Raw genomic sequence first — 13,119 nt, 5'->3', positions numbered from 1 at the left:
ATCTTGCTGCCTCCAGGCTGCATGGGGAGGCATCAGGGCGTATCGCTTGATCATCATTGGTCCCTGCCGGTCTTCTTGAGCAACCTTGTCGCCGCATACCTTCACTCATTCCAGTACAGGGCCCTGTGATCGTAGAGCTATCCGGCTTCGTTCACGTTCCCTACAATTGCATATAGGCCTTACTCGTCTGTCGACTGTAATTAGGCCTTGCTTTTTCTAAGACAGGATCAGTTACAATATTTAAAGTATCAAAGTCCTCTTTTCAGCTAATTATGTAATAAACCAGTCTCATCTCTTAATGCCTGTGTATTAGTAATTACTACATCTGGGGGATTTCCCATAGGACACGATCTGGTGCGCCGACTTCGTCACACTCACAGCTGGTCGTTATCCCTTTACCAAATCTATTTTCATGTGTAGGAGACGGCCCTTGTCTGGAAATTTGTTGGACTAGTCCCCTGCTTGGCTCAAAATACGTCATCTTCAGCCTTTCAATCACATCAGAACCAAGTGAAACGTTATCCTTCCTGTGCCTGATGAGTTCCATCTCTGCAGTCATTCTGTCAATATTAAATTATTTACCATTTTTGAATTTCTTGGCGGTTCTCCGAAAATTCTGCGTATTTTCTCCCAACTGTTTCTTCTTCAACGAATAGGTCCTAGACGACAGCTTTTTTTTTTAATTTATAGGTCCAGATGACGTTCGCCTAAAAGTGGTTAGACTGCTACACGACTTTTCGTTAGTGACTTTGAACTAGTAAGCAGTTTTAACCGCGATTCGCAGGCCAAAGCAATGTTGGCAGCAGTTACTTAGATCTATTTTACCTTTGTGGAAGTGTAATAAATTAATCAGGGATTGAATGTAAACGTTTCCATTAAATCCACGGAGCAGTTCGTAGCGCTATTTGTTTCGCATACCACGCAAAGCCAAGAATGCATTGATTCAGACGCCCGCAGGTGTGACTCCGCACGAAGCCACGAAAGCTCCGAAGGACGGACGAAACGAACGTTTCAGTCGGGTGGAAGTGGACTCATGTTAATTTTCCCTAACACGCTCTCTTGCTCATGGACAATTGCTCCATATTTTACTGAACTTAATGACCACATCTGACACTTTGAGGTTGTGTTACAAAAAAATTTGCATTATAACATCTTACGTACAAATATCTTGTAAAATACTATTCCTGCCTGCAGGTTTGTGCTACGATCTCGGCTATTGTGTCCGCCACAGCCAGATGCTGGTATCCGGGAAAGTAGGCTTTTGTCTAGCCTCAATATGAAGGGCTTGTCTTTGCGTAATCCTAAATACCATTTGGTCTGATCCTTCTAGGCTCGCCTAACGGCTTGTGATGACAAGTGTTTTCAAGTCCCGTTGGAAAAAAACAACTGATTTCTGGCGTGAAGCAGCACACCGAAGAGCATTGGTAGTAGCGGAAGCAGAAAATGGCAACTTTGTTGGGGCCTCCTGGTTATGATTGCCAGAAAGTCGCAAATGTTATAGGAGGTTCTTAAAGCGATTTTGGAGCTCGCGAAAAGAAAATTCGTATGACTGCCCTTGATGTTGAAGGACGACGTCTTTTGTGCTCTCTTGTGAAGCAGGTGTTTGGAAGTATTTTTCGGAAGTTGGCAGTCAGCGATTCCTGATGATCAAGCAACTTTGATTTTCGAGATGGAAAGCTTAAGAGAGTTTGTAACTTCGTTTCCTGTATGTGGGACCAGAATTCCATCTAATCTTTTCGTGGGCGGGTGTTACGGCTATACGAGCCTGCACGTGCTCTGTGGGCTTACGCGCAGAGACCATGCTTCAGATCGCACGTCCAGTAACAATGTGGAGGTGGCAACAAATGAACAAAAACTGAACCCAATAAATTCCGTTTGTTTCTGTGGAAACGTGAAGTGTGGTGCTCGAATGTGTTAGATCAACTGTCTAAATTTTATTCCTGTTTTGTTGTTGTGAAGATTATCGGGGTCAAATAATTTATATCTTTCTTCAAACGCCTACTAATTCGAATTACTTAGCATTTCGCATCTCACTGCAAAGCTGTAGACTGCGCCCGAAGATGTCTTCTATACAGTCAATAATCACATCAATATCCTGAACGCACATCATCGCAACTCTAGGATACGTCCGGCAATGATTTCGTTACTATCATTTCATAGGAGCTACAGTTTTCTGATACGCAACTAATGAGTCTATAAACTCACTTCTTGCTCACACGAGGAAACCGTTAAACAAAGTTTGCACCACAATCAGGCAGACACATACGAGTAGTACTTGCATGGTGTGTATTTGGATTTCTCTACTCTTAATTCTTTACCAACATATAACGTGCCTCCGTAAGTGTGATTAAAAGAAGAAACGTTCTATGGCTTTTCTGATGAATTCTTTCTTTCGATTTAAGGAACGACGATATGTTCTACATCTCTTGGCAGTTAAAACAAGCAACGTCACGATGTAAGAGTCTTTCATTCTTAACATAATGACTGCCGTCAATTACAATCTACTTCTACCAGGGTTAGCAGCAGGTGCTCCCAGCAAAACACCATCAGAAAGAGCAGCAGGAAATAGACTTCTTCCTTTACTTTTTTGTAATAACAGAAAACTGCTACACAACTGCGACATGGGGCATCTCAAAATACATTCTAGTTACGTCATTATGCAGAAAATGGTAAGTTTACAAATTGCAGTATTCCAAGGCGCAACCAATGACGAAATGTGTAATACTGACTGACAAAATACCAGGCAAGTAGTCAATAAAAATTTACGACAGGGTACTGCGAAAAAGATGATAATGCTAATTCCCTTGAACGACTTAATTACAAATAAATACACATATCGACCGGTTATTATAATTCACTTATTCACATTACTCTTTGCTGGTTCATAAGCCACCTGACTATGCCCATTAAAAAAAACTATAAAATGCATATGTATTAACATAATGTGGCGTTTTACACAATTTCTGATTCTTTTTTTCCTCTTCCCAGCTCAGAGCCACCCGAAATTAAGCTGGCCTATAGTCATTCGTTCCGAAGAAATTTCGCGAAAGGTACAGGTGATTCTAGTTTTCTATAACGAATAGTCTATGGGCAGTATGACAAAGTAGTTTCAGTTAAGAATGACAAAACGACATTCCAAAGAAGATGTATGATACTGTGTCGTCACTATCTCAATAGCATCGTCTTCTCAGAAAATGTTTGCGGAATTATGTAGGTTGTCTGCAAAAATTCAATAAACAGTCTTTGAGAATTTCGTTACTGGACCAGACACTTAACTAATGCAACTCGCTGTCAGTGATAATATATCGCGGACATGACATGGTGCATGACAGAGTGCATGAAGCTCAGTGCAACTATAGAACTTTGGAACGTACGTGACAGACCAATGAAAAGTGTAGCTATAGTTCAAGAAGTCTGTGCAGTTTTGCTCACCGAGTTGTTTTTACTAATAGCACAAGTAATTTGCGGGTGTTATTTTGAGCTCTATATAGCACCCTGACATCCAGTGTTACAATGGATCATCCAATAAAACAATCAGACCGATACCGTGCGTTATAAGGCCTGGACTTATTACTGGTGAAACCTTTGCCTTTATAATACTTGAATGATAGTTAACTTTCAATAATGGGGGACATCATCTCAACATGTAATTCCAATCAAAGTTAAACTATGGATTTTTAGTAAATACATTGATAACAGTGAAAATACTGAAAATCGTAGCAACTGACAACGTTGGATCAATCCCCAAGCTTTTGAATTTATATATAGTGCCACTATATTTATAGTATATAGTGCCACAACAGCACTGATAATGAGGTCGTTAAATATGCATATACACTCTGCAGTAAACATTTTCAATAGTTAGTTATTTCTCTTTTTGGGTGTTGTCCAACAGACACAGTACACTGCAATGTGCTATTCAAGAATGCACGTTAATGTATGCTAAAGTTTTCTGACGAACCGTATTAATATTTCACAAATGAAGAATGCATTACTTTGGTCTTTTAGTGTAATTCGTGTGATCCAAATACGCTGCAGAAAATAGATGGCTATCGACCTCTTCAGCAATAGATCACTGTATGTGGACGTGTATGTAACTGGATCACGCAGAAGGAACTTAAGAATGCCACTATATTACAATTTCAGGAAGAGTTATTGAACTTCGTTATATCTGTACTGCTAACAAATTATTTTGGATATTGCATCTTTCGAAAGCGAAAGACACGGGTATCACATGAAAAAGACGCACTTTTTCTCTCTTGTGACCGAGGTTTCGGTTATTACTCTATTGTCTAGAATAACTGATAAAAATTTACGATTACGGAACACTAAAACTGATTATTTTGTACATTTATTCTTAGCAATTTCCTTTGGTGATTGTAAATTCTTAGCTGTTTATGTTTGTGCTGTTATGCAGGATGGCTTCGTCAGTTATTCTAGATGATGGACTAATAAGTTCGCAAAAAGTACTAATTTGAAAATAGTTAGTAAAAGAATTAGCAAAAAGGGTGGTTTTTTCCACATACTCATGTTTCAGCTGTACCCATGATGAAAACACTAGTAAATATAGAATTATATTTTTTCACATTTAAATCAGAAATTATTTACTCTTTCACATGGTAAATGACAATGTAGTATAGCATGAGTGTTTAAAATGCTAAATTTCGCCATTTAAAAATTTTTCACGTCCTGTTTTCGGATACTTCGTTAATTCATTAATTTTAACTGACATCTTAGGTATGTATTTATCTTAGCTTAGTGTCTCTGGAAGACTTACATTACTTCGAAGAATTTGTTACTGGTTTCTCTTGTTCACAAATACAGTGACCGAAAAAAAAATCTCAACACCAAAAAATAATTAACGTAAAGTAATGAGACATCTGGAATACATTTCTTTACGTACCGTATTTAAGTGATTAACACACATTCATGTAAGCATTGCGAATGTGAAATTCTGATACATTAATGACCAGTGTAACCGACAGAATGTCGAATGCAAAAATGCAAAGGTGCATGCATTGTGTCGTACATGTGCCGGGTGTCATTTTATAGAATGGAGATCCATGCCTGTTGCAGTTGGTCGGCCAATAGGGGACGGTTAATGCTGTCTGTGCATAACGTTAGAGTTGTCGTCAGGTGACGTCCCGTAAGTGCTCAACTGGAGACAGATCTGGTGGTCGAACAGGCCAAGGCAACTTGCCTACTGTATATAGAGGATGTTGGGTTACAACAGCAGTTTGTGGGCGAACGTTATCCTGTTTGAAAACGTACACTGTAAAGGCTGTTGATATACTTTACGGGATGTGAGGTCGTGGTTCAAATGGCTCTGAGCACTATGGGACTTAACTTCTGAGGTCATCAGTCCCCTAGAACTTAGAACTACTTAAACCTAACTAACCTAAGGACATCACACACATCCATGCCCGAGGCAGGATTCGAACCTGCGACCGTAGCGGTCGCGCGGTTCCAGACTGTAGCGCCTAGAACCGCTCGGCTACTCCGGCCGGCCGTGGTCCAAGAACTTTTCTGCTCCTTACGTTTCGTCCAGGACTGCGCTGGACTTCCTCAGAGGCGCTGCTCCACTGTAAAGCTGTTCATAAATGGCAGCACAACAGGTCGAATCACCAGACCGATGTACAAATTTGCAGTCAGGAGGCACGGGATAACTGCGCGAGTGCGCCTGCTGTCATACGAAATAGCACCCCAGACCATAACTCCAGTTGTATGTCCAGTGTGTCTAGCACGCACACAGATTGTTTGCAGGTCCTCGAGTGGCCACCTCCTAACCAGAACACGATCATCACTAGAACTGAGGTAGAACCAGCTTTCATCAGGAAACACAATGAGCTCTTGCTTGACACTACTGATGTCGCACATGGTGGTGATTTGGGGTCAGTGGAAAACAAGCTACAGTCCGTCTGGCTCGGAGCTGTCCTTGAAGTACCAGATTTGTAACGGTGCGTTACGTCACTGTGGTTCCAACTGACGCTCAAATTGCTGCTGCACAAGCAATATGCGCCAGAGTCATACCCCGAATCGATAGTCTTCCCTCCCCGTACTGCCACGTGGCAGTCCGGAGCCTGGTCGTCTTGCGACGTTACATTTCGTGAGCACCGCTGCCAGCAATCGTGTATAGTGGCTATATTCCTGCCAAGGCCTTCTGCAGTAACGCAGAAGGTACGTCCATCTTCTCGTAGCCCTACTACAGGACTCTTTCAAAATCAGTGAAGTGTTGATAACGCCATCTTTGTCGCCTTAAAGGAATTCTTGACAAACATCAACTCACAACGTGCAGTTTCAAAGATAACTAACGAACGCAGCATTTACAGCGCATATTTAAACCAAATCTGATTTCCATCCTCATGGGGGCGCCATTCTTAGGTCAGTGGCGCGAAATCTGAATAGACATCATCTTTCAGATGTAGAAACATGCCTACCAACTTTCTTTTATCTTCTTGGTGTTACGATCTTCTTTTTTCTTTTTTTTTTGTTGTCAGTATACATCTGAACTCGGGTCCCTTCCAGAACTTTATTTCTTGCTCGTAATTTCAGAATGTTTGATGAGACTTTCCTCAGTTTCCAGTTCAGAGAATTCACAAATGCTGATACTCTCAGATTCTGAGCAGTTATCTAGATGTATTATTCTTTCGCAAAAATACCAGGGTGTGCTTACACTCGCTTACATAAGAAATACAAAGGATATTTGATGATATTTAACTACAAATGAGGAATCTTTGCTTTTAAAAATCCTTAATAATCTTCAAAAAAGACCTTCGTTTTTCTATGACACTGCTAGGAGGAAATACTCTTGAGATTTATAACCACGAGTAAGATATGTTGGCTCCGTTTAAACTATTTAATACATCTCTATTTCCGTATCTGACACATTTCCTTTAAAACTGGATGCTGTTGTGTTGGTAGAAGAGCCAACACCGTGTTACTAGGGGATGCCGAAATGCACGCGTTTTAGCTCACGCAGGCTGGCGTGAGGAGGGCAGAACCGTACTGACGTGAGGTCTGGAACACGACAAGGAATTAGAATTCAGAAAGCGGACGTAATTAGTTTGATATTTAACTTTAATCCATTAATGATGAACGTCGCTCTTGACGGTACATAACTCACAATATAATCTGTTCAGAATACATTCTTGAAGAAGATGGCGCCTTGCTAGGTCGTAGCAAATGACGTAGCTGAAGGCTATGTTAAAATGTCGTCTCTGCAAATGAGAGCGTATGTAGACAGTGAACCATCGCTAGCAAAGTCGGCTGTACAACTGGGGCGAGTGCTAGGGAGTCTCTCTAGACTAGACCTGCCGTATGGCGGCGCTCGGTCTGCAATCGCTGATAGTGGCGACACGCGGGTCCTACCGCGGCCGATTTAAAGGCTACCACCTAGCAAGTGTGGTGTCTGGCTGTGACACCACAGATGCACAATTGCTAATTTAACAATTTTTTGCACGATTCCATGTCGCCTGTAACTATTACTTTTTGGGTTATTTTCGTACCACTATCAGATAGCTGACAAATGTTTCCAGGCACTTGAGAATGGCCCAATGTCTAAATTGTGCAACAATACGAAAATGAGTTAAAAATTGTTGAAAGCGAAACACAACCATTTAAAAAATCTGACAATATTTTAAAAATTTGCTATACGTAATGTGATACTTACGTTTTCTGTTGGTCATTTAACGCGAATCGGTAAACGACGTTTAAAGCGTAGTAAAGTAACAGGTACACAGCTAAATCCCGCCATATTAATTTGTACACGCTTCCTCTCCATCTGTGAACAAAACAGAATAAAGCACGTTAGTGTATTCTTCAGCTGAATCTTGGAACAGTAATTTACTAAATAAGATTACAAACACAAACACTTGAATGTGACATTAAAATTCGTTTGCACCTCCAAGTGTTCTTTTCGATTACTTAAATGATTCTATTATTGTGTAACTGATCTGTTACGTCTTTATTTTTAGGTTTATAAAGCAGTTCCTTAAAATTATTGTTTATGATAAAGCGATGTTATAATACTCTTATTTCACTTTTTGTAACTAACAGTAGTTCCTCAGTTTCATGAAATATGTAATTCTCTTTTTATTTTTAGCAGCAATATATTCCTATTTAACATTTACAAGTAAAGACAATTAATTTAGTTGTTTTCAGGATAGATGCTGCAGTGAATATTCCTACAAGCACCAAACTATTTCAGGAAGTGAAATGTCGAACGCCAATGTATGTGATCTTTTTCCACAGAGTCCCGAACGGCAAGCTGTTGCTGTGTACTCCACCCAACGAAACGGTCTTTGAGCTATTCCCAGATATTTACGAGCCACACTCAGCAGAGTCTAATTTCAGCGACTAAAAAAAAGGAAGCACGATTGGGGTTAACGCCACGTCGACATCGATATAATTAGAGCCGGACCACAAGCTCGGATCGGTCAAGGATGGGGAAGGAATCGGCGGTGTCCTTCCAAAGGAACCATCCCGGCATTTGCCTGGAGCGATTTTGGGAAATCATGTGAATCGGGATGGCCGCCCGCGGGTTTGAACAGTCGTCCGCCCGAATGCTAACCACTGCGCCACATCACTCTGTTTCAGCTACAAAGTCCTGGTCGTTTGCTCTTACTGTGATAGGGCTCTCCTCCCGCTGAACAGATGTTAATACCTCATAAATGCTCCAAAAATCATTATATATAGTAGTCGCTACTGTACTGGTTATTCTTCGATTGGGATTAATATCTGTTTCTGCTTCGGCTTCTTCTGAACAATGACATTTAATATCAACCAGCAACGGAAGCAGTTACTGCCAACAGATCTTCAAAATGGAGCAGTTTTAATCGTGCAGAATGCCAACAATTTGGACTTCTGTTCGTTCAGAAAGCTTCTTTGGTACTGTTCATGCTCATTCTCTCCGAGTCATTTACATTCTAGAGTCGAAGTATTTGTGTCTATTAACTTTCTTGGCAACAAATGAACGAATGGTATTACTTACACTGAACTAATGAATCGTATGCCTAATCGATTTATGAGATTTTCGTATGTTTTCCACCATTGTAAACATTCCACCTTTACTGTACTGCGACAAAGTTGCATGAGGGGACTGCCCTTGACTCTGTGTTTAATGTCATCTGTGGTGCGCTCTGTGGCCGGTCTGTTGTGCAGCGCTGGAACATTCTTGATAGAGGCATAGTAGGGAGCAGATGAATTTTAAAGAAGGAGAGCTGATATTTGTGAATCTTGGAGAAATAGAGTACTTTATCATGGGATGACAACTTGTTTGTAAAGATATTTTCTTGACTGTATGGATGTAGAAGGTTTTTGGAGGAATGTTTCAAGGTAACCAATGCACAGGCAAGAATGAAATGTTTGTTTGTCAGAACTATTAATTGAAGGAAATCTTTGCCCCTTAGATAATTAAAAATATTCGTGATTAGTGTCAATTTGATCTCTGTTTTCATTATGTCACAAATAACGCAATTGTTTTAAATTTCTAAGTTTTGCAATGAGGGAATTCCGTAATTCTTAGAGTCATTTTGTACAGTCTTTTTGACAATAATCAAAGTTTAATTTTTCGAGAACGCTTTTCTTTAAAGTAAAATCCTCGTCCATCACGCTTAGTAAAGTTTCAAATATTTTGTCGTATGTACACTGTACATTACGCCACAGGTAGCCACAGATTGATTCTGACAGTCGAAGAAAAATTTAGTAGTGAGAAGATTACTTTTCTTTAGCTGCTGAATTCGCTGATTTCAATGTGCTTCCGAGAATGTCAGTACACCACACACAAAACAACGTGTTGAGCAAGAGCTAAGTTAGTTTTCATGCAGGGTAGATCTCACTTTGCATTCTTGTGGGCAAACAGTATATAGTCAGAATTGTCAGGTGTTCTGATAAGCAAGCAGATTAATTTGCACTGAACAGTGAAGTTATTTTCTTCAGAGTTCAGCAGCATTTTATTTAGTGGATATTTCAATTCAAACAGTGCACTTCATGCAACCTAACTTTCATAACGCACTTCAGTACTGAGTTTCAGTTAAATAGTTTTCAATGAGCACACAATTAATTTCTTTTGGGGTTTGATTAGATTCATTTTCATTATTTTGATCTCTGCACTTCGCTAAGATTTTTTTCACTTACTATTGGCTGCATTTGTTGCTATAGGTACATTTTTCTTCATAAGTACGAGAGATTCTTCGATGAATTTTGCACAGCATACAAACCATACTTACAGGTGTATGAAACTCTAGAATTTTCCAAATCTATTAAAAACTGTGGTAAAAATTGAGATAATTAACTACAAAATTTGATTTTTTTCTAAACAAAGTTTAAAAAGTAACAGCTCATTCATTTTTTCATAAATTAAATGGATTCTAGAGTTTCGGACACTTGTAAGTATGGTTTGTATGCTGTGCAAAATTAATCAAAGAATCCCTCTTACTTGTGAAGTCTCCCCTTAAGGAGACATTATACGAGGAGAAGGTTTTTGAAAAAGAATGTTAAGTATTTTGTGTACAGGTAAATTACATAGAAAGTTTACAGATGTTGTAAAATTAATCGATGTGAAGAAAGCATCAGTATACCCATAATCGATTATTGTAATAATTATAATTAATCGATTAACCGGAATTAATCGTTTTTCTCTAGTCGGCACTGTGTATCTCTGAACTCACCTAATGCCATACCCAAGGGGAGGGGGGGTGGGGGGTGGTATGGAGGACATAGGATGTCGAGTAGTGGACACGTGGATAAGCTACTGGTGGTAAGGAGAAATCGAACCAGACCACACAAAAGAGACAGATTTTGCCAAGTGTGTGGAGGAGCGACGGGTACGGAGATGTAGATTACGTAAGCGGCAGGCGACTCGCGGGGTAGTCATCAGACGGGCGCGCGTCACGCCACGGACGGCGCGTTTTTTTGTCATTCAGGCGACCATCGCGGCCGACGGGACAGGACATCCGGCGGGCGGGTCCAGCCGCCGCGGCCATTCTGCGTGCCCGAGTCGATGCCGGCAGCGTCCCGCAATCAGAAAGTCCTCCGCATTTTCCGACCGGCCACTCCGCCCTCGGAGCGCTCTTAGAACAAGTGAATAATGCTGACAAACTGCCACTAGGATTTCTTCAAGTGGCTACATGATGTAGCCTCTCAGAATTTGTCGGTATATAGCTTCAGTTCTCTCTCTTCTGTCAGCTGCCCCTAACAAAAGATCCTCTGCCACGCAGGTATGTGCAGTTCCTTAGTGCGGCGTTGATATTTTTTAACGTGCTGGAAGCTGCTGCATCAGAATTTCAACTGCGCTTGGTTACATCTGAACTCCGCAGCTTGCCGTCGCTACGTGGCGAAGGGTACTTGGTGCGTAAGCATAAAATGTTTCCGCAATTGGTACGCTGGAAGAAAGAATATTCATCAAAATTCCGAGAGTGTTGGAGGGCCCTGCCCCATAATGCTCCAAACTGTATCAGTTGGGCAAAGATCCGACGACCTCGCTGGGCGAGGTGGGGTTTGGCAAGCACGAAGACAAGCAGTAGAAGCTCTCGCAGTGTCCGGGCGGCCATTATCGTGCTGAAATATTAGCACAAGATGGATGTGTAGAATATCGTCGACGTACCGCTGTGCTGTAACAGTGCCACGGATGAGAACCAATGGCCTAAAATGGCTCCGAGCACTATGGGACTTAACTTCTGAGGTCATCAGTCCCCTAGAACTTAGAACTACTTAAACCTGACTAACCTAAGGACATCACACACATCCATGCCCGAGGCAGTTTAATATTTTTTGTGGGATCTAAAATTTAAAAACCTCTCACACACCGGCCTGATTTAGCTTCACTGCTCAGGATAGTAAAAAACATGCGTATATTAAGGGAATTTTCATTCACAAAGCAGCATTATCATATTCAAACAGTTCAATAGTGTTCTATCTTGATTAAATTGAGCTTAACTTAAATTCCATAAGGCAGTGAAGCAATTTCGAAGTCTCGGTGCGACGAAAATTGTCAGTCGATCTCCTGAAAACATTTGTAATAATTATTAACTTTCAGTGATCACATGGGGAACACCTGAGATCTGCTGGTAAGACCGTGTTAGCCTCTTTATTGGAAGTAATAAACTGGATATCTTGAGCATACAAAACGGCAGGTTCGTTCAGTGTAAATCAGAAGTTCCCCACTGATCCCGTGCAACACAGCGTAGTAAGCAGACACTGTGAATAATAACCAGTTAAATAATACGCGAACACACTTACTTTAGTTTAGTTCACGTATTAAATTCCTTCTCATACAGAATCTCATGAAGATGGCGACTACCTCAACAATACATACATATACATCTTCCTAATCCGCAAGATCTCAGTCATTCTTTTCATAAGAGAAAACATAGATAGCAGAGAAGCTGTTCCATGGAGTAAATGCACGCTCCAAGGAATAATAGGGCTTGAAACCACTCTGCATTGATAATCATCGTATATTAAACTTCAGGAATCGGTAAGATAAGAAGAGATATTTCGAGACATGTACTGAGTTATATAATTTATAAAAATTTCTGAAAATATCGCGGAGAGACCGGTGCAAGAGACATTACAGCAGGATTGGAACCGTGCGACCGTAGCGGTCGCGCGGTTCCAGACTGTAGCGCCTAGAACCGCTCGGCCACCCCGGCCGGCAGAACCAAAGGGGTCCTGCCATGAAAAGAAATACCACCCCAGACCTTCACTCCTGGCTGTCGAGCAGTATGGAGGTCAACATTCGGGTTAGCATCCCACCGATGTCCAGGGCGCCTCCAGATACGTCTTCGCTGGTCATCTGGCCTCAATTCGAAGCAGGACTCATCACTGAAGACAGTCAATGAGATTCCTGGCCACAGGCGAGTCTGTAGGCGCCCTAGGCAGCTGTAGGATACCAATCTTTCATTAAAATTGTGAAATGATAGTTGATGCAAACGTTTCAATAACAAAAAATTAAATTCTTCACTGTTTAATTTGTCCTCCTTCATTAGTATAAAAAATGGCTCTATCAACTTTTTGAATTTACGAGGTTCTTCATAACTTCGATCAAAGTTTTGGGGGAGGCACACGTAGCAGTTTCGTAGTACTGAGAAGCCTCTTCAATAAACCATCCATTTTTTCTGA

At 40.9% G+C, this 13,119-nt stretch overlaps 1 protein-coding gene across 1 annotated transcript in view; it reads right to left on the bottom strand.

The window, feature by feature from the left end:
- The window catches only part of LOC124794954 (bestrophin-4), a 574,436-nt gene that overhangs the window by 318,037 nt on the left and 243,280 nt on the right, over positions 1-13,119 (bottom strand). The window contains exon 2 of the mRNA XM_047258669.1: positions 7,670-7,780. Within this exon, the coding sequence (XP_047114625.1) occupies positions 7,670-7,780 (111 nt within the window). The remainder of the gene's footprint in view (positions 1-7,669; positions 7,781-13,119) is intronic.

This window comes from Schistocerca piceifrons, chromosome 4, assembly GCF_021461385.2.
Source record: "Schistocerca piceifrons isolate TAMUIC-IGC-003096 chromosome 4, iqSchPice1.1, whole genome shotgun sequence".
Taxonomy (NCBI): Eukaryota; Metazoa; Arthropoda; class Insecta; order Orthoptera; family Acrididae; genus Schistocerca; species Schistocerca piceifrons.
The sequence above is the reverse complement of the archived record's forward strand: the minus strand, read 5'-3'. Positions and strand labels throughout refer to the sequence as shown.